This window comes from Sardina pilchardus, chromosome 10 (genome assembly GCF_963854185.1).
Source record: "Sardina pilchardus chromosome 10, fSarPil1.1, whole genome shotgun sequence".
Lineage (NCBI taxonomy): Eukaryota > Metazoa > Chordata > Actinopteri > Clupeiformes > Clupeidae > Sardina > Sardina pilchardus.
In genome coordinates this window covers 21,417,761-21,441,805 of record NC_085003.1, presented here as the reverse complement: position 1 = coordinate 21,441,805, position 24,045 = coordinate 21,417,761, and the positions used below count along the sequence as shown (strand labels likewise).

Sequence of the window (24,045 nt, the reverse complement as noted above, 5' to 3'; positions counted from 1 at the left end):
TAAGACTCACCGTTCATGGTCAGATTGATAGAAGGTTTGCATGGAAATGACACAGTCTTACGCTAGTTTTACGCTTGTTTTATGCTGCACATTGTTTCATAAATAAGGGTCCAGGAAAGACAGAACAGAGAATGGAGTCATTTTAGTGACCAGAAAATAGTTATTTATGGTAAATGGGTTAAACAAAGTTTATACAATCAGATGTGGTGTTCAGAGTTAACCAGGTCAATCAAATCTGTAAGAGATAGACACAGATAGATTAACTGTTGTAGTTGTATATTGGTCATGACACAATGCTATTGTCAGAGATCATAAAGAGTGACCACACCGCACCATTGCTTCTGGACAGTGTTAGTCTTAGTTATAGATGTGAGCCCAGTAGGATCTGTCACCTGTTGGGTTTCAGGTCTGTTGCCTCCCAGTGTAGTAGGACTGAATCATCCATGGAGCTCAATGAGAGACAGCCTTGAGGCTCAGACAGGTGTCCTCGACTGAAGTGTTTCTGACTCTTCAGATGGCCTGCAGAGTGGTTTGATACTATCACGCACACACACACACACACAGAGAGAGAGAGAGAGAGAGAGAGAGAGAGAGAGAGAGAGTGTTAAGAACCTTAAAATGACAAGTCAAAGTTAAACTTTAAAGCACATATCTGGAAATGCTGTCTCACTCAGGGGCAAGGTCGGCTGTCTGTGTTCCAGATTCCCGGAGTTGGGCATGTCCAGATTGATCACACGGACATGGAGTTGACCAGGCCTGGACCCTTTAGCCACCATCTTTGGTCGTGGGTACAGCCTTGGCAAGTTGATCTGCATCCCCATGTGTGACACAGAAGAACCGTGGGTGGACTTGTAGAGAAGCGGCTGGATTCGGCTGGACTTGAGGGTGACAGTGTGGCGGGGAGAGGATGGCTGAAGCTTTGTGCTCATGAAGTTGTGCTCCTGGAGGCGTAGGCTCTGGAACATCAGAAGGAGGAACCACATCAGACAGGTATTCAAGAAAAGGATTCACACTGAGCATAAAAATACACAAATGAATGAATGAATAAATGACTGAATGAATGATCAATGAACAGTACAAAGAGCTCAAATCTCAAGGCTAGAAATCTATTTAGCCTTACAAATCTATCTAGCCATCTAAATGAATTGCATTTTGGGTGGAGTTTGTTGAGGAATAAATTAAGTCAAAGGTTTGTCTTGTTCAACCCAACAGCACAAACTTTATTCATGAGGAAAAATATAAGGTGAAAAAATTGGACTGTTTTTTATATTTTCCTAAAGTCCTAAATCAAACTCTGCCAATGTACCCGTTCTTGGCTGATTGGGTGGAGCGTCATGGCTGGTATGCAGTGATGAGTTCTGGGCCGCAGGAGACTCTGGATGGCGTTCACTAAGCCCAGCTTCCTCACCAGAGTGTCCCTCTGCTCCAGACTACGCTGTCTCGCCAGCTCCTCCTCCTCACTAATCAGCCTGGGCTCGTACGAGTCCCACACCATCTACAGCCAAATACAGACACACACACACACACACACACACACACACACACACACACACACACACACACACACACACACACACACACACACACACACACACACACACACACACACACACACACACACACACTTAAAACATGTGCACGCAGACACATATACACACACAAAGTTAAAGCATGCATGTGTGCTCCCACACACACACACACACACACACACACACACACACACAATGGCTTTCCACATACAATTTGGACAGACAGACAGACAGGCGCACGCACGCACACAGACAGACAGACAGCTTACACGATTGCCTGAGCCAGAGTGGTTGGCTCTCCCTGTCAGGACCCAGTCGCGTGGGCCCAGAGTTGAGGGCTGCCTGCGCACGTGCTTCTGGTCACCCTGGAGGTCACCGCAGCTCTTCCTGCCCTGCTCCCCCGGCGACTCCCCCTGCTGACCTCTGCCCTCGCTCCGTCTCCACCGTCGCCCTGGAGACCAGCCCTGGGCAGCCATGTCTTTGTCCTGCTGATTCTGAACCAGTCGCCTGCAGGGGACGAGACACAGCGAGCGCAGTCATGACCTTACCACATCTACCACCACAGTCACATCCATGTCTTCATCAGCAGCAAGCCAGGACAGCCGGGGTCCCTCATCCCACAGAGCTGAAATGCATCCTCCGCCAGTGGCCTCTCATTGGGCCCCTCTCATTCGTCTTTTTATCTATCCTCCCTTCCTTCCTCGGCCCTCGTTCCCACTGATCTAGATAAAGAATGATGGGGCGGCAACAGTGGGATAGTCTATCCAGTGTTCTTTATAGATCAGTGGGAACGAGCCGGAGGACCGAGGAAGGAAGGAAGGAAGGGAGGATAGATAAAAAGACGAATGAGAAGGGCCCACTGACCTTGCATGTGTCTCATGTGGTCTTACCTGGCGTACTCCTCCCGTGCTCTAGAGGTCACTGTCTCCTGGCAGTAGCTTGACCCCTGGTGAAGGAACTGGCTGTACTTGTGGTCATTGCCGCCGGGGTAGATCCTGTAGAAGCCTCCTGCGTGGCGCTCCTCGTGCCGTTCCCCCTCAGCTAGCCACGACGCCTGACTGCTTAGAAGCAGCTCCCGCCTGTGGATGGAGCCATACAGGTGGCCAACGTTACATCAAGGACCCAGTGCTATGATCTGAGGTTGCTGCAGTAGGTTCAGCAACGTTACGTCCCCAAAGAATAAGGTCAGCTGACTACCTGAATATACTGAATGACCAGAATAGAATAGAATAGAATATATACTTTTTTGATCCCTTGAGGGAAATTCGTTTCTCTGCTTTTAACCCAATTTAACCGAATTAGTGAACACACACAGCACACACACAGTGAGGTGAATCACACACTAACCCAGAGCAGTGAGCTGCCATGCCCAACCAGCGGCACTCGGGGAGCAGTGAGGGGTTAGGTGCCTTGCTCAAGGGCACTTCAGCCGTGGTGGACTGGTCGGGGATCGAACCGGCGACCCTCCGGTTACAAGCCCAAAACCCTAACCAGTAATCCACGGCTGCCCACAGGTTATTACATCAATGGATTTTTTTTTTTCCTGATGGCACAGGCATAAATCAAGATGACTATGCCCAGATTCATTGGGCTCAAATTGTGAAAGAGTGGTTCAGGGAGCACGAGACATCATTTTCACCACAGAGTCCTGACCTTAACCCCATTGAGAATCTTTGAGATGTGTTGGAGACCTTGCACAGTGTTCCGAATCTGTTGTGACATTGCAGAAGTTTACGGAAACAAAGCCACAGCGGAAGCGTGCCGTAATCAAAGCTAAAGACGGCCCAACAAAGTATTAGTGTGTGTGACCTTTTTTTTTTTGGCCTGGCAGTGTACGTTTATGTTCTACCGTAACACAGAAGCACACACTGTGAGGAACTCTGACGCTTCTGCAGCAGTCGCTCTTGAACCAAGCGCTTCTCCTCCTCCACGATCCTGCGGCGGTCACATGCCCCCAGGTTCAGCAGCAGCAGGGTATCCTTCAGCAGAGCCTCCTTCACCTCACTGTCTAAGGCCGTGTCTGTGTTATAGCTGGGGGAGTGGTTTACCTGGTGGTACACCACCAACACATCAATCAGCCTGACCATCTGACACTGACAGTTAGAAGTTACTTATTTATGCCCCATCCCCCATAGAACAACCGTTACAGGTCACCTTCCCTCTAGCATTACTGTCAACACTTCACAACTGGACCTGTCAACACACAGGTCACCACATTCATTGTATGCACAGACAGAAGTACTGGTTGGAAGGAAAACATTTTCAAAATTTCAAAGCAATCCAACGTTTCATCAAGATGAACCTCAAGAACAGCACTGTGAAAGTGAAATACTGTATCAATGTTGAATGAGGCGTTTCTTGTGTTGTTTGCAAGACAGATATTAGTAGATGTTAAAACAATTATAATAAATATAATAAGAGTGTCTGTCAACTATCTTTATGACTCTTCACTATTTTTATCTTTACACTTTATTGTCCTTTCGTAGCGTTCGCCCACCTCTAGGAGCCAGGGCTTGAGCTTGCTGTCCAGCAGGATGTCGAAGCCCAGCAGCTCAAAGCAGGAGCTGGGGCCCACGTGGCTGGGGAAGGCTGTGCGGTAGTTCTGTCGGAGGACGGGCTCCGCTACAATAACCGTCTTTGTAATCACGTCCTCAATGTCGTTCCACACGGACTGAGCATCGTATGAGTGTTCTCCAAGCCAGGACCTCAGCCATGAGAGCTTTCTGATCCAAAAACGGTAATTTAACCACAGCAAAGATTATTAAAAAATGACCACCACCTTTTGGTGACATGTCTTTACATAAAAGTTTGAACAGTTACCTCTTGCTGCCTTTTTGGTGATCAGGATCAAAGTTCTCACTATGTTTGTTGATCGCATAGTTGGTGAGATGCATACACATGTCACTCTAAAAAACGAAGTACAACCAATCACACATAAGACCCAGGTGACAGAGATATCTTCCAAGATAGTGTCATCGTAAAACTTACTATGTTGTTGCTATGAGGGTTCCTGTATTTAGATGTCGCAAAGCGCACAAGGCCCTCTTTGTACAAAAATATCCTGAGAGGATCAGATGACGTCACCAGGACATACAGCCGTAAATCAAATTTGTAGTCATCAATGATGAAGGGCTACAACAGACACACAAACAAACACATGTCCTCATATGCAGTAAGTGTTAACAAAGGGAGAGAGAAGCACATGTTATAACACAAAGTGGAAAATGTCAGCATTAATACAGAAAAGTCTCTTTAGTTCCAGCCTATAACCTATACACTTCCATACATGCACAGTTCAAAGGAGCTATTAAGACAGGTAACTGTGTGATGACTGAGAGATGCAGCAGCATGAAAACAGCTGAGTGGCCACCGTGCCTGTAGGAGCTTGCCTCAGGGCCATTACCTTGGAGATGTAAGCCTGGCAGATGATGTGCTCATCGGGGCCAATGCTCTGGGGCTGGCGGGTGATGTAGATGCCTTTGCCTTGGCATCCGCTGTCAGGCTTGCAGATAAACGTCCTGTTCTTCCACATTCGACAGTGTCCTTGGAACTCAACATAACTAGAGTGTGAATCATACCATAATACTTTCAGGTCATGTCACAGAGATAATGTTCCATAATAAAAATACCTGGCCATTTGTGTGTAGTGAGAGGCTTTTCAATATGTATGAGAGATAACTGTTCTCACTGTTTATAACTGACAACAAATGTAACTTTACCAACATAATGTTTTGTAATTACACAGTAATTACTGAAGTAGAAGTTTCATCATCATCAAGTTGAATCATCAGCTCAACATTTCATAGGCTACTCTTCAATCTGCAGCACATCCCCACCTTTTCTAGCATCAAGCTTAACAGTGTGTGTGTGTGTGTGTGTGTGTGTGTGTGTGTGTGATAAACACTGTACTTTCCACACACTGAAGCTGTGTGGGGGTCTTACTCTGTAGGTAAACACCAGGTTTTTGGGAAAATGTTGTATTCTTTGGGAAAGATGCGTCGCATACGATTGAGGTTTCGAGCCAGCAGATCTTTCCTGCAGATCTCGCTCATGCCAGGGAAATGGTTGATTCTCTACAGTACAGAAATGCAGCTGGTCTGATTAGACAACAGCAATCAGTAAGCAGGCAATAGAGAGTCTCCTGCAGCCAAGGTCAATCCCTCACCTGATACCTTTTCATGTCCATGATGCGGTCCATGGAGACAGACCAGTCAGTCCAGTAGACAATCCAGTCCTCTGTGTCCCCAACCTCATGTAGCCCCACTGCAAGGGCTGCTTTTCTAACTGAATACACAAATCACTAAGGCTACATCTCACACAGATTTCCATTTTCTTTATTATAGCTAAAATATCAATGCTATTGTTTGTTTCTCAAATTGTTCATTTATTACATTTTAATTAAATGTGAAATGTTTGGCCGACTGAATTTACTAATGTGCTTACCACAGTCATACTTGCAACAAGTAAGGTTGATTCCAAGTGCCCTGGGAAAAATGGGGAAAAACGCAGGCCAGTTATTTTTGCCCTGAAACTTGACAAAGGCACAATTTATAGCTTAGAAGTAAAGATACCTTGATTTCTTTTTCTTTTTGTTCTCTGGCGACTTCTGTTCGAGGTTATAATCGCAGTTTTCTGAATGCCAGTTGTCGGTGGTCTTTATGCCACATATCTGGTACTCTGTCTCGTCAATTCTATTCAGCATTTCAGACTGTCTTTGCTCACACTACAAAATGATGTCCATCTTGTATTGCTGTAAATTTCCTATTTACAGTCACGTTTCTTTTGACTGTTACAAAGTTGCCATTCTTACAAAGTCGTCACTTGACATCTGCTGGACGACAGACCTAATATTCTAGAGCGCTACTTTATGACAACAGCATGCTCGTTTCTCTGAAAACCAAACATTCTAGAGCGCTCCGTTCCAAGATCTTTGCTGACTCCCGCTGTTAAGATCAGATGGCTTGGAGAAAAAAATCGCAGACCTGTTCCATCAGTAAACGTTTATTGCCATAGCCTGCATGTTGAAATGCACATCAATACAACTTGAAACATATAGCTGCTAACACAAACATCATGGCACACAGTGTAGCCTACCAACTAACCATTTATTTAATTTAATCCCGAGTAACGGGCCTTTTCTCCAGTGGCCTATAGGCCTAAGCAATGAACCGTAACCACACAAAAACATAAAATATGTTGCAACTTTGGAACATTTGGCAAAAACTGTACAATTGCATAGACTAGGCAACTCATTCGCAGTGGTTCGTCCCCGACTCTAATAAAGTTAAATAAGAAGTGACCTGAGCCTGCAAGTCAACAAACATGTCCGGAGAAAGTGTATATTTTTTGATAACGCTGTGCACTTTCTCTTCCGTCGTAGTCTCGTAGTCCTCTCGGTTCTTGAAAGGAAGGTGGCCTGCGAGCTCGCATAGTGCCACATTAAAGGCAGTCTCCTCCTTTGCCCCAAAGCACGACAACCTGGGCCACACAATGATGCGCACTCCTGACCTTCTGGCATCATGTGCGCCCTCTGCGTCAGGCGGGGACCCTCGCGTTAGGAACAGGTTATGTGCAATATCATGGTTCACCAAGAAGTCTGTAAGCGTATGAATTGCACTGACAACTGAGGGTAGATCTCCTCCTTCCGTGTAGAATAAGAAGCCTCTTGGGAAAGTGCTCAAACAGTGCAAGCCTCTCGCGGTCATCACCGACTCAGCGGGGGCGCTTTCCACGGCCAACTCATGTTTCAGGTAGTATGCGTGCAAGTGGAGGTGATTGACGGAAGCAAATGCCCCCAGGCTGTTGAATCCAACTCGAAGGCCTGGGTCTGAGCTTAGGAGGACACATTCGATCCCCACTTGAATGGAATGAGGTGTCAGTACCTGGGGGTGGCACTGGTTTGGTTCTGGAACTATGAGGCTGTGTCCAAACTCCAGAGGGCTGACGTTTATTACCATTCTGCAGGCTTTGATTAATCCATCTTCATGGATTGCTTCTGGCACTTCGTGTTTACGCAATTCGAACATAGTTTCCTTGGTATTTGCTTTGTTGAAATTGAACAATTTGGGGTCAAAATCCTGTTTGATACTCAAGATCTCTTGAGGTTTGCGTCTCTGTTGTCCCCTCTCGACATTTAACTGGGCGACCAGACGAGCATGGCCAGGAAGAATTCGTGTTTCTAAGTGGCCCAGGTGATACCGGAAGAGTCCACGCTGCATTCGTTCCACCCAGGCTGATCTCAGCCTCATGTCGAATTTGGACAGATCTGGAGGTTGATCACTTTCTCTTAATCGAGACACGTGATTATTGTAATCGGCGTTACTGTAAACAAAGGTGGGACAAGAGCTCTCCATGGCGAGCCTCACACAGTACGACAACCGAGAGAGACGGGGCATGAATGAGTAGCCTGAAATATGCTACCACCCTCGTCAGTGCTGCTGATCACTGTCACTAGTATTACATCGGTGTTTCCACATATTTTGTGGTCGCCCAGCGTTAATTTCATTCGCGTAATAATCCCCAAAAGTGTCACAAAGAAAAACGTTCAGTTAATATGTTATCTTTCACCGTCTTCAGATTTTGTTGTCGAAGCTCGTGCATACCGGCGAACGTTCTTCTTCTACTTGTCTAAGTTTACTTTTACCATTCTAAACCATGAAAGTACTGCCGCCTACTGGTGTGGTTGTGTCACAACAATGGTTAGTTGCATGCTGCTGTTATATCGAAGGCTTTGGCTGCTTTATCACAGCTTGTCTTTGGGGACAAAAGGGACTTTATTAACGGGCAACACCCAGCCAACCGCCATTCCTTATATCATTCTCCACGTTCTCCATCACATCTTTTATGATTGGCATAGGCTACAGGAGAGAAGAGTATGCATCTAAAAAACAATGCATCAATGGAAGTTTTCTTCCTGTCTTTTGCTGTAGGCCTACCATTTTGCTATACCCCCCCCCCCCCTTTGTCTTTGATAAGAGAGGAGTGAAAGCTCAACAGAGATGTATGCTGTCTCCAAGGACACCGTTGAGTTTACTCTTCCACCTGACATAGGTGGACTTTGGCCACCTGCAACAACAGAAGCTTTCTATCAAAGGTGTTACTGCAATACTCCATTTAGAGATGGCACAGGCGAGACTGCTAGTCGCTCTGATGCTGGCCATTTCAACAGGCTGTGCCTCCCAAGGACTGGACACATCCATCCCTCTCCAGTTTCCAAGTCAGTGCAATAGAGACCAGTTCTTCAACTCTGCGTCCCTGAGATGCGAGGCCTGTGGATCCAATCAGCACCGACGCCCCAGTGGTGAGTCTGACAGTGAGAGATCCTCTGCTACTGTACTACTGTCTGCTGAGCACTGTTCTCATGCCTGACATGCTCATCTATTCTCTCAACAGGCCTAGCGTGTACCTGTGATGGTGGTTTTACTATGATAAACCTGGGCAGCCCTGTGGTGCAGTGCTCTCCATGTGTAAGAACCAGAGCTGCGAGTGACTAAACATCTTCTGACAGGAGGCACACAGGAAGCTAAACAGAGAGATTAGGCTACTATACTTAAAAATACAAAAATAAATTCCATAACTAATGCCATACTAGAAATACCATTTATTTTGTTGCAGAACGGCACAGTGTCAGACGATAAGCGGAGATGTCTGAGATGTACAGAAGCAGAGGGGGACTGCCGTTGTGGAGCTGGGCAAACCCGTGGTGAGTGAGTGCTACTGCTGCCTGGAGATTGGTACTCACACAACAAAACAAAATGTCTGACGCATTCTATTCTCATGTTGTTGAAAATATGTAGGTTCCAGGAATCTAGCAAGCCTTTCGAACTAAGAAATAGCTGTTATGGTCTACCAAAATATATTTTGCCTTTCACAAAATTTCTGTCTAGGTGTTTTGGCCTGTCTCTCATTTCTGTCTTCGCAGTGGAGAGTCTGACCAACCTGACTGCTTCCTGTTTCACCTGTTCCCCTGACACCCTTGGGATTCCAGCTAGTCCCATGTGAGTCCCACCCTCTGTGCAGTAAGAGAATAAACAGTGCATTTCCAATACTTGGTGACCAAGTTTACACCTCTCACTGGCACCTGTGCTTTTTAAAACATAATTTGCAGATGTGGTCTGTGTCAAGATTCATTCTACAGTGTTACGGGGTCGTGTCATTGTCCTGATGCTCAGCTTGTAAGTAGCTATCATTGTGACCATAGCATAAATATTTCATTGGCATGTATCACATACTATTTGCATATAATTGTTAGGTGTAAGACTGTTATCTTCCCAAGTCTTTGGAAGTGCATTAAGTATGTTAATATATCACACTATATAAGATAATAGGAATGAATACTTTCATATTATGATATTGAAAAGAGTGATGGCATAGAACATGTACAGTGGTGAAAAAATGTGTTCCTCCACTTCCTGTGAATTATACACTGTAAGACCATAGATGTCAGGGTCCAAGTATAGCCAATCAAAACTGCTGTGTGTTTTCTTTGGATATCTGCAAGATGAGACAGTACACTGAATGCAAATTCCTAACAGTGAAGGTGTGCCAAAGATGGCCTCCGATAAACACAGAATAGGTGTGTCAGCGTCTTTTTAACCGCATGTAGAATCAATCTGTCATGAAAGCTAATTTGTCTGAAGATGATAGGTGTGCCTGGGGCGGTATAAACATATCAGATAGCACAGAGGGTATATTGAGTCCGTGTAAATGTATACCAGAACATTATGGCAACAATGGCATTTCTGCAGGCAGAGGATCATCTTTCTGCTCAAGTGCATAAAGCAGGAGGTAGTTTGAGGTCATTAAACATCTGATCTTTTGGTTAAGTAATGTACCGTTTTTTCCATACTTTTATTTCAAAGACAGGTGGAGTCTGTTTTACTAGTACAGATGCAGCCAGTGTGTCGGTAGGTAATATCATTTTGAATTAAATTAGAATATAATTTAAATGTAAATATTAAATATTTAATGTAAATATAATATGACATGGATCTCTCATCTTAAGTAATGTTCTGAATCTCCTCACAGGGAAGTGTGCCACAGGACTCCGTCTGGTTTAAGACCTACTTAGACTCCAGCCTGTTGGGATGTCTGGTGAGTAGTAGAGTGGAATCCACACAGCACTCAAAACATGCTACTGTATGTCAAGCCTTTGTGTTCCTCACTCACATGTGTTCACCACACTCCACACGACTTCTTTAGTATTACAACAACCTCACAGCATGCCAGCTGCTGGCTAACATGGTAGCGCTGACCGCTGGAAGAGCCGGCTCCAAAGCTGTCCACCTGTACCAGCTTGCTGCTTCACACCAGCCACCGCTGTATGTCAAACTCCTAATAATCTGACCAATTTGTTGTTACCACATGACATTCTCCACATGACATGCATGCACTAATGTGTAAACACTGTAAATTGTAATGCAACATATAGAGTAATGGACAGTTAATGTACCAACTGGTGTAGATAACAAGAGGTATCTAATGTAACGTATTTATGTTACTAAATAGATAATTGCTGAATGTGTCTTTTTGTCCACAGTCCTTTCTTGCCAAGACTATACCCCAGTACTGGCACACCAGTATTTCCAAGAGGACTAACCTTCAGAAGCAATGAGCAGGTCTCCTCGGCTCCCTCTCCCTCTAGCTTCACAGTATTTCATGGAGTCGACTCTTCTTTTCTTTCCCTTAGTTCAGAGAAACCACTGTAGAGGTATGAATTTGTTGCACAACTGGTTTGGTTTTGACTAAAGTGAATAAATATTACATTGCATTCATTGCAGCTGCCTTTGATGCTGGCAAGCTACAGTGCCAGCGGTCAGTTTGTTGGTTGGGAGGATGTATCCGGTGGAATCCTACAGGTGAAGTATGACCTAATATCCAGAGAAGAAATCATGTAGGAAATCAAAGGAATGAATATTGAATAATGCCTCACATACCTTTTTATATAACCCAGCTTTGTCCAGACACCCAGCCAAGACTGAACGCAGCATATCTCTTTGGAACAGCCTATCGACAGTCTGTAAGATTCCTTCTCTGATCTGTGTTTGTGTGTGTGTGTGTGTGTGTGTGTGTGTGTGTGTGTGTGTGTGTGTGTGTGTGTGTGTGTGTGTGTGTGTGTGTGTGTGTGTGTGTGTGTGTGTCTGTGTGTCTGTGTGTCTGTGTGTCTGTGTGTCTGTGTGTCTGTGTGTGTGTGTCTGTATATGCGCGCGCGCGCCTGCTGTCTGTTGCTACAATGATCTCCTCACTTCTCCCCCAGTGTTCCATCTCTGTTCAGGAACTTCTCTCCAAATATCCTGAGCCAGTGTTTCACCAGCTCTTCCTTCGACACACTGCCAGAGATGGAACACTGATGGTGTGGCCAGTCCCCACTCAGAGTCATCTTCTAGAGTCTGGAACCACAGGTGCTCAGGCAACAACAGTCCCTAATTCACGATAATGTTCCTATTATTAAATGAGCGACAGAGCAAAGTCATCATCATCCAATACGTAATCAAACATTCAGCTGTGCTAAGGGTCCACATGGCTGAAAGTTGCTCTCCTCACTCAGCCCACAGTGCGCAGAGGTTCTTCCTGGTGGACGGACTCACAGGCAGAGCAAACAGCCTGATGTCACCACCAAGATCCGTCCAATACCTCAGCTCTCTCATGCTCAGGTGAGGAGCCCACACCTACTGTAACCTCAGAATCCACAGTGGTCCAGACTAGAGCCTTTGTAGGTGGGAACTCCACTGCTTTGTGTGGTAAAGAAGTTCCACCAAGGATGGAAATAGCATAGCAAGATAGCACCAGCCACCAGCCAAATGCTGGTAAAATATGAGAGTGGCTGGTAGATTTCAGACACAAAGTCATATTTTAACATTGAGTGGCTGGTTAATTTGACCGGAAATCTGCTATTGGCTCTTAGATTTTAATTTCCATCCCTGCTCCACACCAAGTACAGCCTGGTGGGCCCCAAGCTAACCTGGTCTATGTCCTGAGAGGGAATCAAAGTAAGCAACAAATGCTAACCTGTCTCTCTGTTCTCTGTGGGGTAGTGTACGCATCCCAACCAGCAGCCCAGGAGCCACTCCAGCTCTCCAGCTGAGCCTTCAGTACAGGACAGCCAGCGCTGCTGACAATACCACTGTCCTGGTGAGCGCTCTCATACTCAGACCGACTGAAATGATTTAGTGGGTAGTTCAGTACTATTCATTAAAATAACTCATAATTATGTTGACATAATTCACAGCACTTTATTTCCCCCCTCTAAAAGGTGTCATTTGCTGTGGCTTACAGCACGGATGAGGCAGCCATGCATCTGGCCACCACAGTATGCATCTTATACGTTTTGTATAACCAGTGTGGTATATGTGTAGTCTTTTAAATAATGTCCATTTGGATATATATGTGTGTGTGTTCTTATGTGTATATGTGTGTAGGTTGCTCAGACGTGTGTGTTTATTCTGTAGATCTCAGTGGTAGTGCTGAGTGTTTTGTCCCTCCTGGTGACGCTGCTCGAGACAAGCAGCTGGAGTCGGAGATCGGGACAGCAAACACTCAACTTCACAGTGAGTTTGGGGTGTGTGTGTGTTTGTGTGTGTGTGTGTGTGTGTGAGAGAGAGAGAGAGAGAGAGAGAGATGCAGCTAATCAAGCTTCAAGCTGTGAATGCATCTCAGTATTCCACTGCAGTGAGGCATGCTGGCCCTGTTCTGTACAGACCACTACCGTATACTGTACTCCTCTCTGAAGATGCACTTCTGTCTGATAGTGCTTCTCCCCTTTGTTTTACAGACATTGATAAAGTTCATGGCCTTTTTGAGTGGTAATCTGGCAAATACGTTCTTCCTGGTCACTTTTGGGACAGGCGTTTACTGGCTTGTGGTTTTTAAGGTCAGTATGTACACAGCTTTACATCCTTATGTGACACTGAAACTATACACTTTCTTGAAACATTGAATTAATCTAAATTGACTTTATATTGAAACTTGAATTTTGTTATTTGCTTTTCAAGGCCCAACTTTCCGTTGTTACTGCAATGCTGCCCTCTCCTGGTGGCAGTATAGAAAGGCATTTTAAAAGCTATGTGTCTCTGGCCTTTATTCTCAAAGTAAGCAAGTTTAAAGCTGTTTACCAACTCCATGCTATCGTCCTCTTGTTACCTGTATATAAATGGATTACTGCTCCTGTGTGTACAGGCCCTGCAACTCATACACCTGCTGGTGGTGCAGCTGTCTGTTGATATATTTCTCATTGACTGGGAGAGACCTCAGAATAAGCCCAGGGCCTCAGGTCTGTTGTTCCATAATTAGGCTAAATACTGCTTATTATCAGTTCAGAATAGGACCTTTAAAAACACACACATAACAGGCATTCTTTAAAGCAATTATAGTAACATGTGATAATCTTTTGACAGACCATATTCCACCTGTGGTGTAAAGTGTAATTTGGTAATTGGTAATAATGTATAATCATTCTGTATGATCCAGGACCAATTGGTCAATGATTATGTATAATCATTCTGTATGATCCAGGACCAATTGGTCAATGATTATGTATAATCATTCTGTATGATCCAGGACCCTCGGCTCCTCTGTCTGGTCCGGCGGCGTCCGCTGCTCCTGCTGCTCCCTCGGCCTGGAGGCGCCTCCTGGTGGCCAACGAGTGGAATGAGCTGCAGGCGGTGCGGAGGGTCAGCCTGGGGCTCCAGCTGCTGGCCGCTCTGCTGCTCCTACAGGTGGGGCCGAGCCCGGCGGCTACTGCTGCTCCTACAGGTGGGGCCGAGCCCGGAGCTCTGTGGCTGCCCGGGGCTCTTTGGCAGAGAAATGATGGCTATGAGAGGATGGTGAAACCCTGCAACCTTCCCTTTTTTCAGGATACGTCTTGAGTGAAGAGTCAGATGTGTTAAAACGTCAGATGTGTTATCATAATAGTTCACTCATCATCATTGGTCTAGCTGAATGACAGTTGTATCATCCGTGGCTTCAGTTCAGTGTAAAGAGTAGTACTGGTGAGAGTGGGAGTACACTATGGGAGTGTGATGACTTGGAGGTCCAAAAATGCATCTTTCATGAATGTCATTAAACTTCAGTGAACAACTTGATGTATGTTGCTGTTGAATCTATAACAGCAATATATAGATAATAACTCTGGAGTATACTCTCCTATTCTGTGTGACCATGTTAATGTTAGTGTAGCGCACGTGCACCAGCATGGTTTGACTAGAGTGACCTGCTCTACTCTCAGGTGGTGGGCCTGGTGAACTTGGCCACCAGAGACCTTCAGCTGAATCTGCATTCTGGGGGAGATGGCCTCTCCTCCCTAGACTGCCCCGTCCTCAGATATGGCATCATCACCTCAGTGTGGCTAGGACTGGGACTGCTCCAGGTAAACCCCGACCTTAGCTCAGGTGGACGTACTTCAGGTAAACCCCGACCTTAGCTCAGGTGATGGACGTACTCCAGGTAAACCCCGACCTTAGCTCAGGTGGACGTACTCCAGGTAAACCCCGACCTTAGCTCAGGTGATGGACGTACTCCAGGTAAACCCCGACCTTAGCTCAGGTGATGGACGTACTGTACTTCAGGTAAAACACTACCTGAGCAGTTTGTCAGAGCAGTTATGTTAAGGCTGTATACCGTAATTTCCCAACTATTTGCAACATTAATTTAGCAAAATTTCTTCAGTTATGAGATTAATACATGGGGGGCAGTTAATATGGTTTTGTTTCTTTTAACACTATCCTGCGGCTTATACACAATGTGACTAATGCACAGGAAATTACTGTGTCTGCAGCCCCTTGTATTGAGGCTGTCTGTGTGCAGGAGGAACACAAAATAACACAGGGCTAGAGATGTGAGATATGGTTCCTGACAGTGCCCTGTTTCCCTTGCAGCTGCTCATCTATCACCTGTTGTATGAGCGCTGTGTTGAGGACAAAGTGCGCCAGTTTGTGGACCTGTGTTCCATCAGCAATGTGGGTTTCCAACCAGTAATTGGTCATCTGAAGTTCTGAACCATATCTACAGTAACAGTGGAGTTATGTGTGATTTGTCTGTTTGTTTTGTTTTTTTCTCGTAGGTATCTGTGCTTGTTCTCATACACCGTTGCTATGGATATTACATACATGGTAGGTCCGTCCATGGAAATGCAGACGTGAGCATCGAGACTTTGAGAAACAACCTTAGGAATGAGGAGGTACACACTTACGGACACAGCTAAACACACATGCAATAGATACCACACACACACACACACACACACACACACACACACACTAATCTGACTGATCTAACGTTCTTTTCTGAAGGAGAACCGTTGTGCCCAGCGTGGTTTGGAACCCCACTCTGACACCCAGGTGTTTGAAGTGGCGCTGACGGAACGTGTCTGCCAACAGCTGAACAGAGTCACCCTGCCTCTAACTGAGGTGTGGGTCATCTGTCCACACCATTCATTTACTACGGGGATCCATGATCTGGTCTTTTGGTATTATTTGCCCTCAATGGTGCCTTCCAGGCAGCGCTGCCTTCAGTTTAGGGGTAGGATGAGGGTTGAGGGGGTTAAGGTTAGGAATAGGGTAAAGGTAGTGCCTTTTAGGCTGTGCTGCCTGGAAGGTGCCGTTGGGGGCAAAAAACACCATTGAGCTCCATGATCTTCCATTAGAGCTCAAATCCATTCAAATGATTCTGAATGAAAGATAGTATGCTGCAAGTATGTGATCAGAGTTGACCTAATACAGTGAAGACTGATTGTACAACTAGTAAATGCCTATTTATTTTGTAGCTCAGTGAGAGGAGACATGGAGACAGAGCAGAGAGACGGAGCCAGGCAGATCGAGTCTCCCACAACATGAACACTCTCCTCTCCTTATTCCTTCAGCATGTTAGTGTGTCAAATATAATCACTGAAATAAACAGCTACAGCAAGTTATATTCCAACCATGATATCAGTGGATAAATGTACACTTTTACTCCACAGTCCCTGAAGGACATGGACTATATTGTGAAAGATAAATTGGCCCTTGAGAGGATTCTGAAGTATGAATTTCAGCAACCTACTGAGAGGAGTGTGCTCTACAAAGGTACTGTATTCACCTTTCACCACTACAGTGTACAGACACATATACAGTACATTAACTATTAGTCTGGCAATGGCAAGGTGCAATGTTTATCATGTTAGTGTAATCATATACTGTTCATACACTGCAGTATCTGGTATAAAGGATAAAGAAAGTGTCACAGTGATATTATTTCGGCCTATATATGAAAGGTCATAGGCCTTAGTGGTGGAAGTGACATGCACGTGTGCATTAGCAAGAGGATGTGTCTTATCTTAGTCTTTCTTCAGACCCAGATGGTGCTGTCTTTGGTGAGGTTCTCTACTATGGTAAAGAACTGCTGCTTCTGATCTTTGACACCCTCCTGTTCTGTGTCATAGGTAAGAAACATCCTTAATGTGAAGCATTGCATTTCCTGGTGTCTTATGTTCCAAGCATAAATATCTGCTTCAGAAAACATGAAAAACATTTGTGCTTCCATCCAGTAGCCTGTCCATGAACTTGAAAAACATCATGGCTTTTGGTGAAATGTCTTCTCTTTTTATGGTAGATATGGCCTCACGGGACCTAGTGCTTGCAGCAGTACTCACTTACACTGTGCAACAAGTATGTTGATGGGAAAAAAAAGAAAATCTCATGCCTTTCATCACATTGTGCTAAAGGCTGACCTTTGCCTTTTCTTAACACAGGTTCTGGATATCATACGTTTTCGTGTCTCCAGACGCAATTTGTCTTCCAAGACGCTGGTGGATCAGTGCTTTCTTATCTGAAGGCTGAGAGTCAAGATTTATCTGGTCTTCTTCATCGTGTCGACTCTTGTACAGACTTCACTTTTGCAAGGCCAGGTGGCAATATCTAAGTGTTGATAATAATCAGCACTGATAAGTAGATCTGTTTTGATAAATCAAAGTAAACAATAGCAGTTTGGTGACTAGCCTACAGACCCTCGCTCCATGCAGAAGGACAAATCGGATTGATTAGGCCTACAATATTTGGCCCGTTGGAGGAGAGGGTAATGAGATGAGATCAAAAGATCTCTTTTGCACTGTCTTTGTGTCCATGATCTGTTTCAAATGTATTAAATACATTACACCCAACTTATGGGTGGTCAGATGGAGTGAATTCACTGTGGACTCCCACAAAGGCTTTGTCAGTGTTTGGCAGTGTTGACATTTTTGGCCATTTCTATGTGTATTTGGTAATTTAGACTTTCGTTTATCAGGGATTTAAATAATCTTATTATTGTAATGATATTCCAGCCATAGTATGGCATGAAACCCAGTCTATCAAAAAAAAAAACTGCTATGAGGAATGTGTAGCTTGGGGTAACTTATGACTTGGGCAAGAAACTGTTAACAGATCCTTACAACATTTCATTACAGTTTTGGGATTTAATTTTTTTTTTAAACGTGATTGTTTTTAACTTATAATGTAGTGTTTATGTGTATATTGGCTACTGTAAGTCGCTTTGGACGAAGACGTCTGTCAAATTCCATAAGAAGAAATTTCAACTTCAGCAGCTACACACGGGAAGTTCAAAGGGACGTCACAACTTTTCATGGGCGTGGCGGTTCTATGGTGTAATGGTTAGCACTCTGGACTCTGAATCCAGCGATCCGAGTTCAAATCTCGGTAGGACCTGACATTTTGAGATCCACCCCGTTCAAACCAAATATACAAATCATGAATTCTCTCACCGCATGTTATGTCATGTGCACATATGGTGGAGAAACGACTGCCGCTTGGCGAGAAATCCATGCCCTCCCCCCCATAACTGCAACCGGTGTTTAACATATGGCTACACAATCACTTAACCTAATGTAACGATGTGACATTGAGACAAATAGCCTAACTTTCAATGTGACAGCAACAACTTACGCTGCCGTATTAGCTTTAAGAAACGGATAAAAAAACATTCCCCTTAAAGGCCTACCCGCGCGCACACTCAAATAGCTATAACTCAGCCTAACTCATAATTCATTTTTAGACTATTTATTTGATTGTTGTAAGAGTGTTATATTTTTTGTAGCCATATTTTCCAAGAAAAATAGTTAGAAAAACTATATAGATTTACTGTAACAGATAAAATGAATAGCCAACAAGTAGCCTATTCAGTGGGCTATTCAGAAGTCCCACAAACAATAGCGCATCTACACATGCGCAGCACTTGCATTATGCGTGGTGGGTTGGCCCAGAGCCCCTTTAGGGAGAGCCGGTCCACTTCCTATTAACTCCATTGTACCGGATTGTTCCTGCAATCTGTTGAAATTCCGCTAGGGGCGTTGCCGAGCAAGTGATAAATGAATTGTGGTCTATGGGGCTAAGCGGCTAGAACTCGTTTTTTTCACAGTTGACAACTTCATTTCTTAATGTACATTGTCGTAGTAGCTACCTGAGTATAGGTTTTCCACTGGAAATGAAATAAAAAGTCACTCATGTCCTTTCTGCTTTTCATAGGATGGGCCGTTTTCCCTGTAACATGCTAGCATTTAGCTCATGGATGCTCGCAACAATCGCGACCGATTACGACCGTCGTGAAGCTGAACCTTCTTTTAGGTCTATGGCCGTAAAGTGGTTCGCTTGTGTCACGTGACATGAAAACTTTGAAAGGGTTTTTAGGAATAACAACACATATTGAAAATTGTATTGGTCAGCTGATTGTCAAGTCAAGTTATCCTGCATCGCATGCATTAATGCAATTTTAGGAGAAAAAATTATATAACGACAAATGTGGTACTGGGGGGTTCAGCTCCATTGCTACCCATTCATTCATCACTTGCTCGCGATCGCCCTCTAGTTGCAGTACCATGCGGAAGTATTTCGCTAGTGGTCCTTCTCCCCTTATTAGACATTCTCTGGTTGGCCTCTGTAACCTTCCCTTCCGAAATGTATCCTACGTAGGCTAAGGTTTGTCATGCCCCTGTCATAGGCTACTTGTAATGTGGCCTAAACGTTAGCGAAAAGTTGTGAAATTAAACTATATTTAATTGATCACAACGTTGCATTATGATGTTGCATAGCCTATTCACTTTCCACACATCTAGTGTGAATTTATGATTTTTTACAGTAGTCTCTTACACATTTTCCAACGTGCTCAAACTACTTTTGTGTTGTCAGCACTTGGACGAGGACCATCGAAAGAAACATTTTGTCTGTTGTCTGTTTACAGTAGTAATTTAGTAGTCAGTAGTCAGTGGCCTAACAGGCAACTATCGCTGCCTCTGCAAGAACACCAGCAGATGGAGCTCACACTCCTCAGAATTACAGTGGTAGCCTATGTTTGCAGTGGGCCTACAAACTGTAGGCTACGGGTAGATACTACCAATTGTGAGGACAGCGTAAGTCATCATATTTCCCTAAAATTGGGCTTTACTGTAACAATTTTACCCTTAAATATAAAGAGTCACGAAAAAGACGGTGTCACTTAAATGTTGAAACCAGTGATATTTTATTGCCACCTATCTTAATATGCAACAACAACAACAACAACAAAATAATCATGGAGAAATGTTCCTATACACAACAAACTCACACAAGTTTAGGTAGGCCTATATTATGTAACCGTTTCCAGCATCTTCTGGACTTCCTGAGTTTCACTCCATTCCAACAAAGCTGCAGCGTGTACAGGCAGAGTGTGGCAGGCAGACATCTTTGGTAAAGATCTGTACAGCAGGAGCAGGCAGCCTGTGGGTCCTTTTTTTTTTTTTTTTTACAAATCTGTTTATTGATGGAAATTGCAGGAAATACACAGAATAAAATGTATCTGTAGAGAAAAGTAATAACAATTTCCATATTTTTCTTTTTTCCCATTCGTAAACAAAATGCCTTGAACTAGCATTACAACACTGCACTGAGTAAAGTAAAATTGAAATGAAAATAACTTAACTAAAAATATAAGAAAAATAAAAGAAATAAATGTGTGTGTGTGAGTGGGGGGGGGGGGGGGGGGTGGACACATCAAGGGATCATATTGGCATACCATATATAACCTTAAGCCTGTGGGTCCTTGGGAGAGGACCCCTACGTGCTCTAGCTGCCTTTGTAGGTGCTGTAGGAGACTCGACTCAGAAGCAGAGGAAGGTGCACATGCTGTTCAAGGCTTGTTATGGTGAAGACACACTGAGGGCAGACAAATACAGTGTTTATTATGACAGTTCTAGAAATATAAATGTATCAACTGGAATGAAATGTTAATGTTTCAGTTAATCAATTGTTGTTTCAATGTTAAAGATGAGACCAATACATTTAGTTAAAAGTAGACATAGGTTACTTTGATAGTAGACATAGTCTACTTATATAGGCAATAGTATAGGATCAAGAATGACTTACCCTGTCAGAACAAAACCTTCCAACAGGAATACCCACCTAATACCCCACAACTCTCACCTCAACATAGGGATAGAAGCAGGTCTGGCCCAAGTTCTCCCAGTACTGTCCAGTCTCAAAACGTAGTTTGTACATGCCCAGGGACAGGCTTTCGCCACTGATCAGCAAAGCACATCGGCCCTCTTCATTCGTTGTTCTAAAGGGAGATGGATCCATAATGAAAAGTCATACATCTCAATTCAATTACAAGTGTCAGCAGAGTCCGTGACGGTGATAATGTTCTGGCGCAGTTGGGTGTTCCTCTGATTGATTGTTACTATGGGGATGGAGACGGCTCCAGCAACCCCCCCATAATAATTACACGAATGTAGAACGTACCGAGAAGCAGCTGTTAATGCCCAGGCCCACTTATGTGGCATAATTCAATTCTATTGTCTGTAATCCAATACTATTGTTGCCTGTTCATCTCGAGGCAAAAACATCACCACAGTTGATAATGATAGTGCTAGATAATGATGACAAAAACTCCTTTAGAACTTGCTCCACAGCCTACCCTACTTCCAGAAGGTTCCAGAGCATCATCTGTGTGTCCAGCCTGTGTAGACTGAGTGGCATGCGTGTGGCCGGGACCCCATCTGCCGTGTTCAGCACATGTGTGGTGATGGAGCTGTTGTCCTTGGATGGATCCATCTCTGCAAGGCAGTATTACACTGGGGAAGAAGTGAAAGTGATGGTGTCATTAGTGAACTGTGTGCAAATCAAATGGATCCAAAGCAAGGCACTGGAGCAAAGCTTGTCACACACAGGTTTACTTTTATTGAGAAGAACAGCTTCTATTCCAGAGCCATAATGGAATACATCTATGTGACTAGTTATTTGCTGCAGTACTTGCAGATGATTTATTGATAAAATTCCTGTTTGTTATGTGTGAATTCACTGTTAGCAACTCAGTTGTTGTAGGATACTCTGCAATGGAGAAGTAAAAAGTAAACTATAAGTAAGCGTTTGCTGAGTATATTCTGTATATTTTGGAAGACTAAATTATTTGCTCAGAGTAATTGTGCATTTACCATGTTTGTGTTGCTCCCTGTAGGGACAGATAGACAGCTAAGCGACACACAGCAGCAGAGGCTAGGAGGATGGAGTATTCACACACACACACACACACACATAGTTTACCTTTGAATGGTGCTTATAGATTATTTGACTTTAATTTTCTGATCAAATATCTGTACTTCTACTTAAGTGTGCGTTTTGAATACATTATACAACTCTGGTGTGAAATTGACATGATAGCCTCCTGTCTGAGCCTGAGATCAATTTTAGTCTGAAGTCTTAACTCTACTGCTGTTGATTGCATGCAGATGCAGGTATAAGAGAATAGACACACTTCTAGATTTATGCAAAAACACTGGCTGTGATTCTGACTACCCACGTCTCTTCTTCACCACAGCATGATAATGCGACTGCTTTGTATCCTTACCTTTTATTTAGATGAAGAACTGCCAACACTTTTCCATGTGTAGACTTCAGTCACTCTTCAGACAATCAGTGAGGTTGGTGTTTTTAAGACCTAACATCTTGTGTCAAATCAGACTCAGCTAGTCAAAGTCCATGAGAATAGCTCTTCTGGGGCTGAGAACTTCAATCACAAAGCATTAAGGAATGTGTTGATCTGAGTTACTGATTAAATTCCATTAACAGTTTTTTTACTGTTGTAATCCTCTTAAGTACACTAGTATTACAAAGCTCTGTGTCCTTAATTAGATCAAGTAGGTCTCGGTTTCCCTCTGATCTTTTCAGCTAACCTGGGGAGTTGATGGTGCAATAAGCTGCTATAGTTTCAAAAATGAAAACGAGCATTGTTTGACGCATGTTTGTTTATGAAGTATGAAAGCACCTTTATTAGTCTTTTACAGTCATATACATTCAATCTCATATGATTATAAACTAAATAAATATATTCTAACTTATCACTGTCACCAAACAGTATAGAAATGATATCAAGTGCTATGAAACAAAACGGATTAAATAATTGCATTCTAAAGCTAAGCTGATCAAGGACAAGCATTTTACAATAGTTTTACAACTTTACACAAAGGTACACTTCAACTTTGCCCATTTTGTCTTCTGCCTGTGCGGAGAGTAAGATTATAAACCATTTGTGTTGTTGTTGTTGTTGTTGTTGTTGTTGTTGTTGTTGATGGTGGTGGTGGTAGTGTGTGTGTGTGTGTGTGTGTGTGTGTGTGTGAGAGAGAGAGAGAGAGAGAGAGAGAGAGAGAGAGTGTGTGTGTGTGTGTTTGTGTGTGTGTGATTAAGAAGTTGTACAGATAGTTAAGTGAGTTAGACTTCTCTCAGAGGAAAATCGACAGTTATTCATTTACTTTTAAGTCTAGTAACAAAGTTGTCACCATTTGCAAAACAAATGCGTTTTCTCGTTTTGATCTATTTATCACTTAGAAATATAGAAGATAGTCTTAAGTTTTACATCATCGTCATTAACATCTAGTGGGCATTCAGAAGAGATCTGAATATACTGTATATAAACAAGTTTCTCTCCACCTTGATCTCTCTCTGTCTACTGCTAAGATCTGAGATATCAAATCATATCTCAACTGTTTTAGACACAGTCTATTGAATAACTATTTTAAATGAAGGTGCATAATAACATTCTTCTCTCTGGAGTAATACCAAGAGTTTATCTCATACTGTGTAACATTTCCGTTTGTTATTTTTTAAATTTTGAAATCAGGTACATTTCCCCAAAATGTGATGCAGCAGCGCATCAGGAGATCAGATAGTGCTGGTGACCAGGCTATGCAGAGACGTCTCCTCCTAAAGACTCCAGAGAGATGGGCAGACATCAGTGCAGGGCTTCAAATAGTAACCGCTAAGTTGGACACAACCATCACCGGCCCCTGGGCGCGTCTTCCCTCAGACCCCCTTCTCCCCTCCTCCGGCTCCTCCTGTGGACTCCTCCCGCCTCCATCTGTATGGAACAAACCCACAAGCACAGCTGCCATTCAGTAGCACTTGTACACAGAGATGTAAGAGTGCGGCTTCAGACAGTAAAAGTCCTGCCATGTATTGGTTCTACCTGTGCACTTAGCACAAGTGATTTCACTTATTAGATGATCTAGCTGGCTTAAGAGTTGTGT

At 43.8% G+C, this 24,045-nt stretch overlaps 5 protein-coding genes across 7 annotated transcripts in view; 1 reads left to right on the top strand and 4 right to left on the bottom strand.

Moving 5' to 3' along the window:
- Nucleotides 1–140: 140 nt before the first annotated feature.
- LOC134094219 (tubulin polyglutamylase TTLL13-like) lies at nt 141–6,292 on the bottom strand. The gene is made up of 15 exons (XM_062547665.1): nt 6,101–6,292; nt 5,973–6,013; nt 5,695–5,813; nt 5,472–5,602; nt 4,933–5,089; nt 4,518–4,661; nt 4,350–4,435; nt 4,027–4,252; nt 3,399–3,577; nt 2,420–2,608; nt 1,799–2,036; nt 1,307–1,495; nt 671–956; nt 393–537; nt 141–235 (listed from the first exon to the last, which is right to left on the bottom strand). Exons 1-15 carry the CDS (start codon nt 6,229–6,231, stop codon nt 226–228), a joined length of 2,271 nt encoding a protein of 756 aa, XP_062403649.1. The 5' UTR covers nt 6,232–6,292; the 3' UTR covers nt 141–225.
- A 230-nt stretch (nt 6,293–6,522) lies between these two features.
- gdpgp1 (GDP-D-glucose phosphorylase 1) lies at nt 6,523–8,137 on the bottom strand. Its single transcript, XM_062547242.1, has one exon. It carries the CDS (start codon nt 7,922–7,924, stop codon nt 6,779–6,781), a length of 1,146 nt encoding a protein of 381 aa, XP_062403226.1. The 5' UTR covers nt 7,925–8,137; the 3' UTR covers nt 6,523–6,778.
- Nucleotides 8,138–12,798: 4,661 nt separating this feature from the next.
- On the top strand, nt 12,799–17,591 carry LOC134094071 (meckelin-like). Its single transcript, XM_062547455.1, has 15 exons — nt 12,799–12,837; nt 12,977–13,075; nt 13,300–13,398; nt 13,520–13,615; nt 13,704–13,797; nt 14,085–14,242; nt 14,752–14,892; nt 15,401–15,481; nt 15,586–15,702; nt 15,815–15,931; nt 16,288–16,386; nt 16,483–16,585; nt 16,852–16,941; nt 17,112–17,167; nt 17,251–17,591. Exons 1-15 carry the CDS (start codon nt 12,820–12,822, stop codon nt 17,329–17,331), a joined length of 1,449 nt encoding a protein of 482 aa, XP_062403439.1. The 5' UTR covers nt 12,799–12,819; the 3' UTR covers nt 17,332–17,591.
- Nucleotides 17,592–20,590: 2,999 nt separating this feature from the next.
- On the bottom strand, nt 20,591–21,577 carry LOC134094765 (5-hydroxyisourate hydrolase-like). Its single transcript, XM_062548404.1, has 3 exons — nt 21,441–21,577; nt 20,948–21,083; nt 20,591–20,680 (listed from the first exon to the last, which is right to left on the bottom strand). Exons 1-3 carry the CDS (start codon nt 21,575–21,577, stop codon nt 20,591–20,593), a joined length of 363 nt encoding a protein of 120 aa, XP_062404388.1.
- A 1,200-nt stretch (nt 21,578–22,777) lies between these two features.
- si:dkey-234i14.2 (RNA-binding Raly-like protein) overlaps nt 22,778–24,045 on the bottom strand; it is a 41,089-nt gene continuing 39,821 nt past the window's right edge. For all 3 annotated transcript variants that reach the window (XM_062546979.1, XM_062546978.1, XM_062546980.1), the window contains one exon: nt 22,778–23,876. The gene's annotated coding sequence lies outside the window, so the exon portion shown is untranslated. The remainder of the gene's footprint in view (nt 23,877–24,045) is intronic.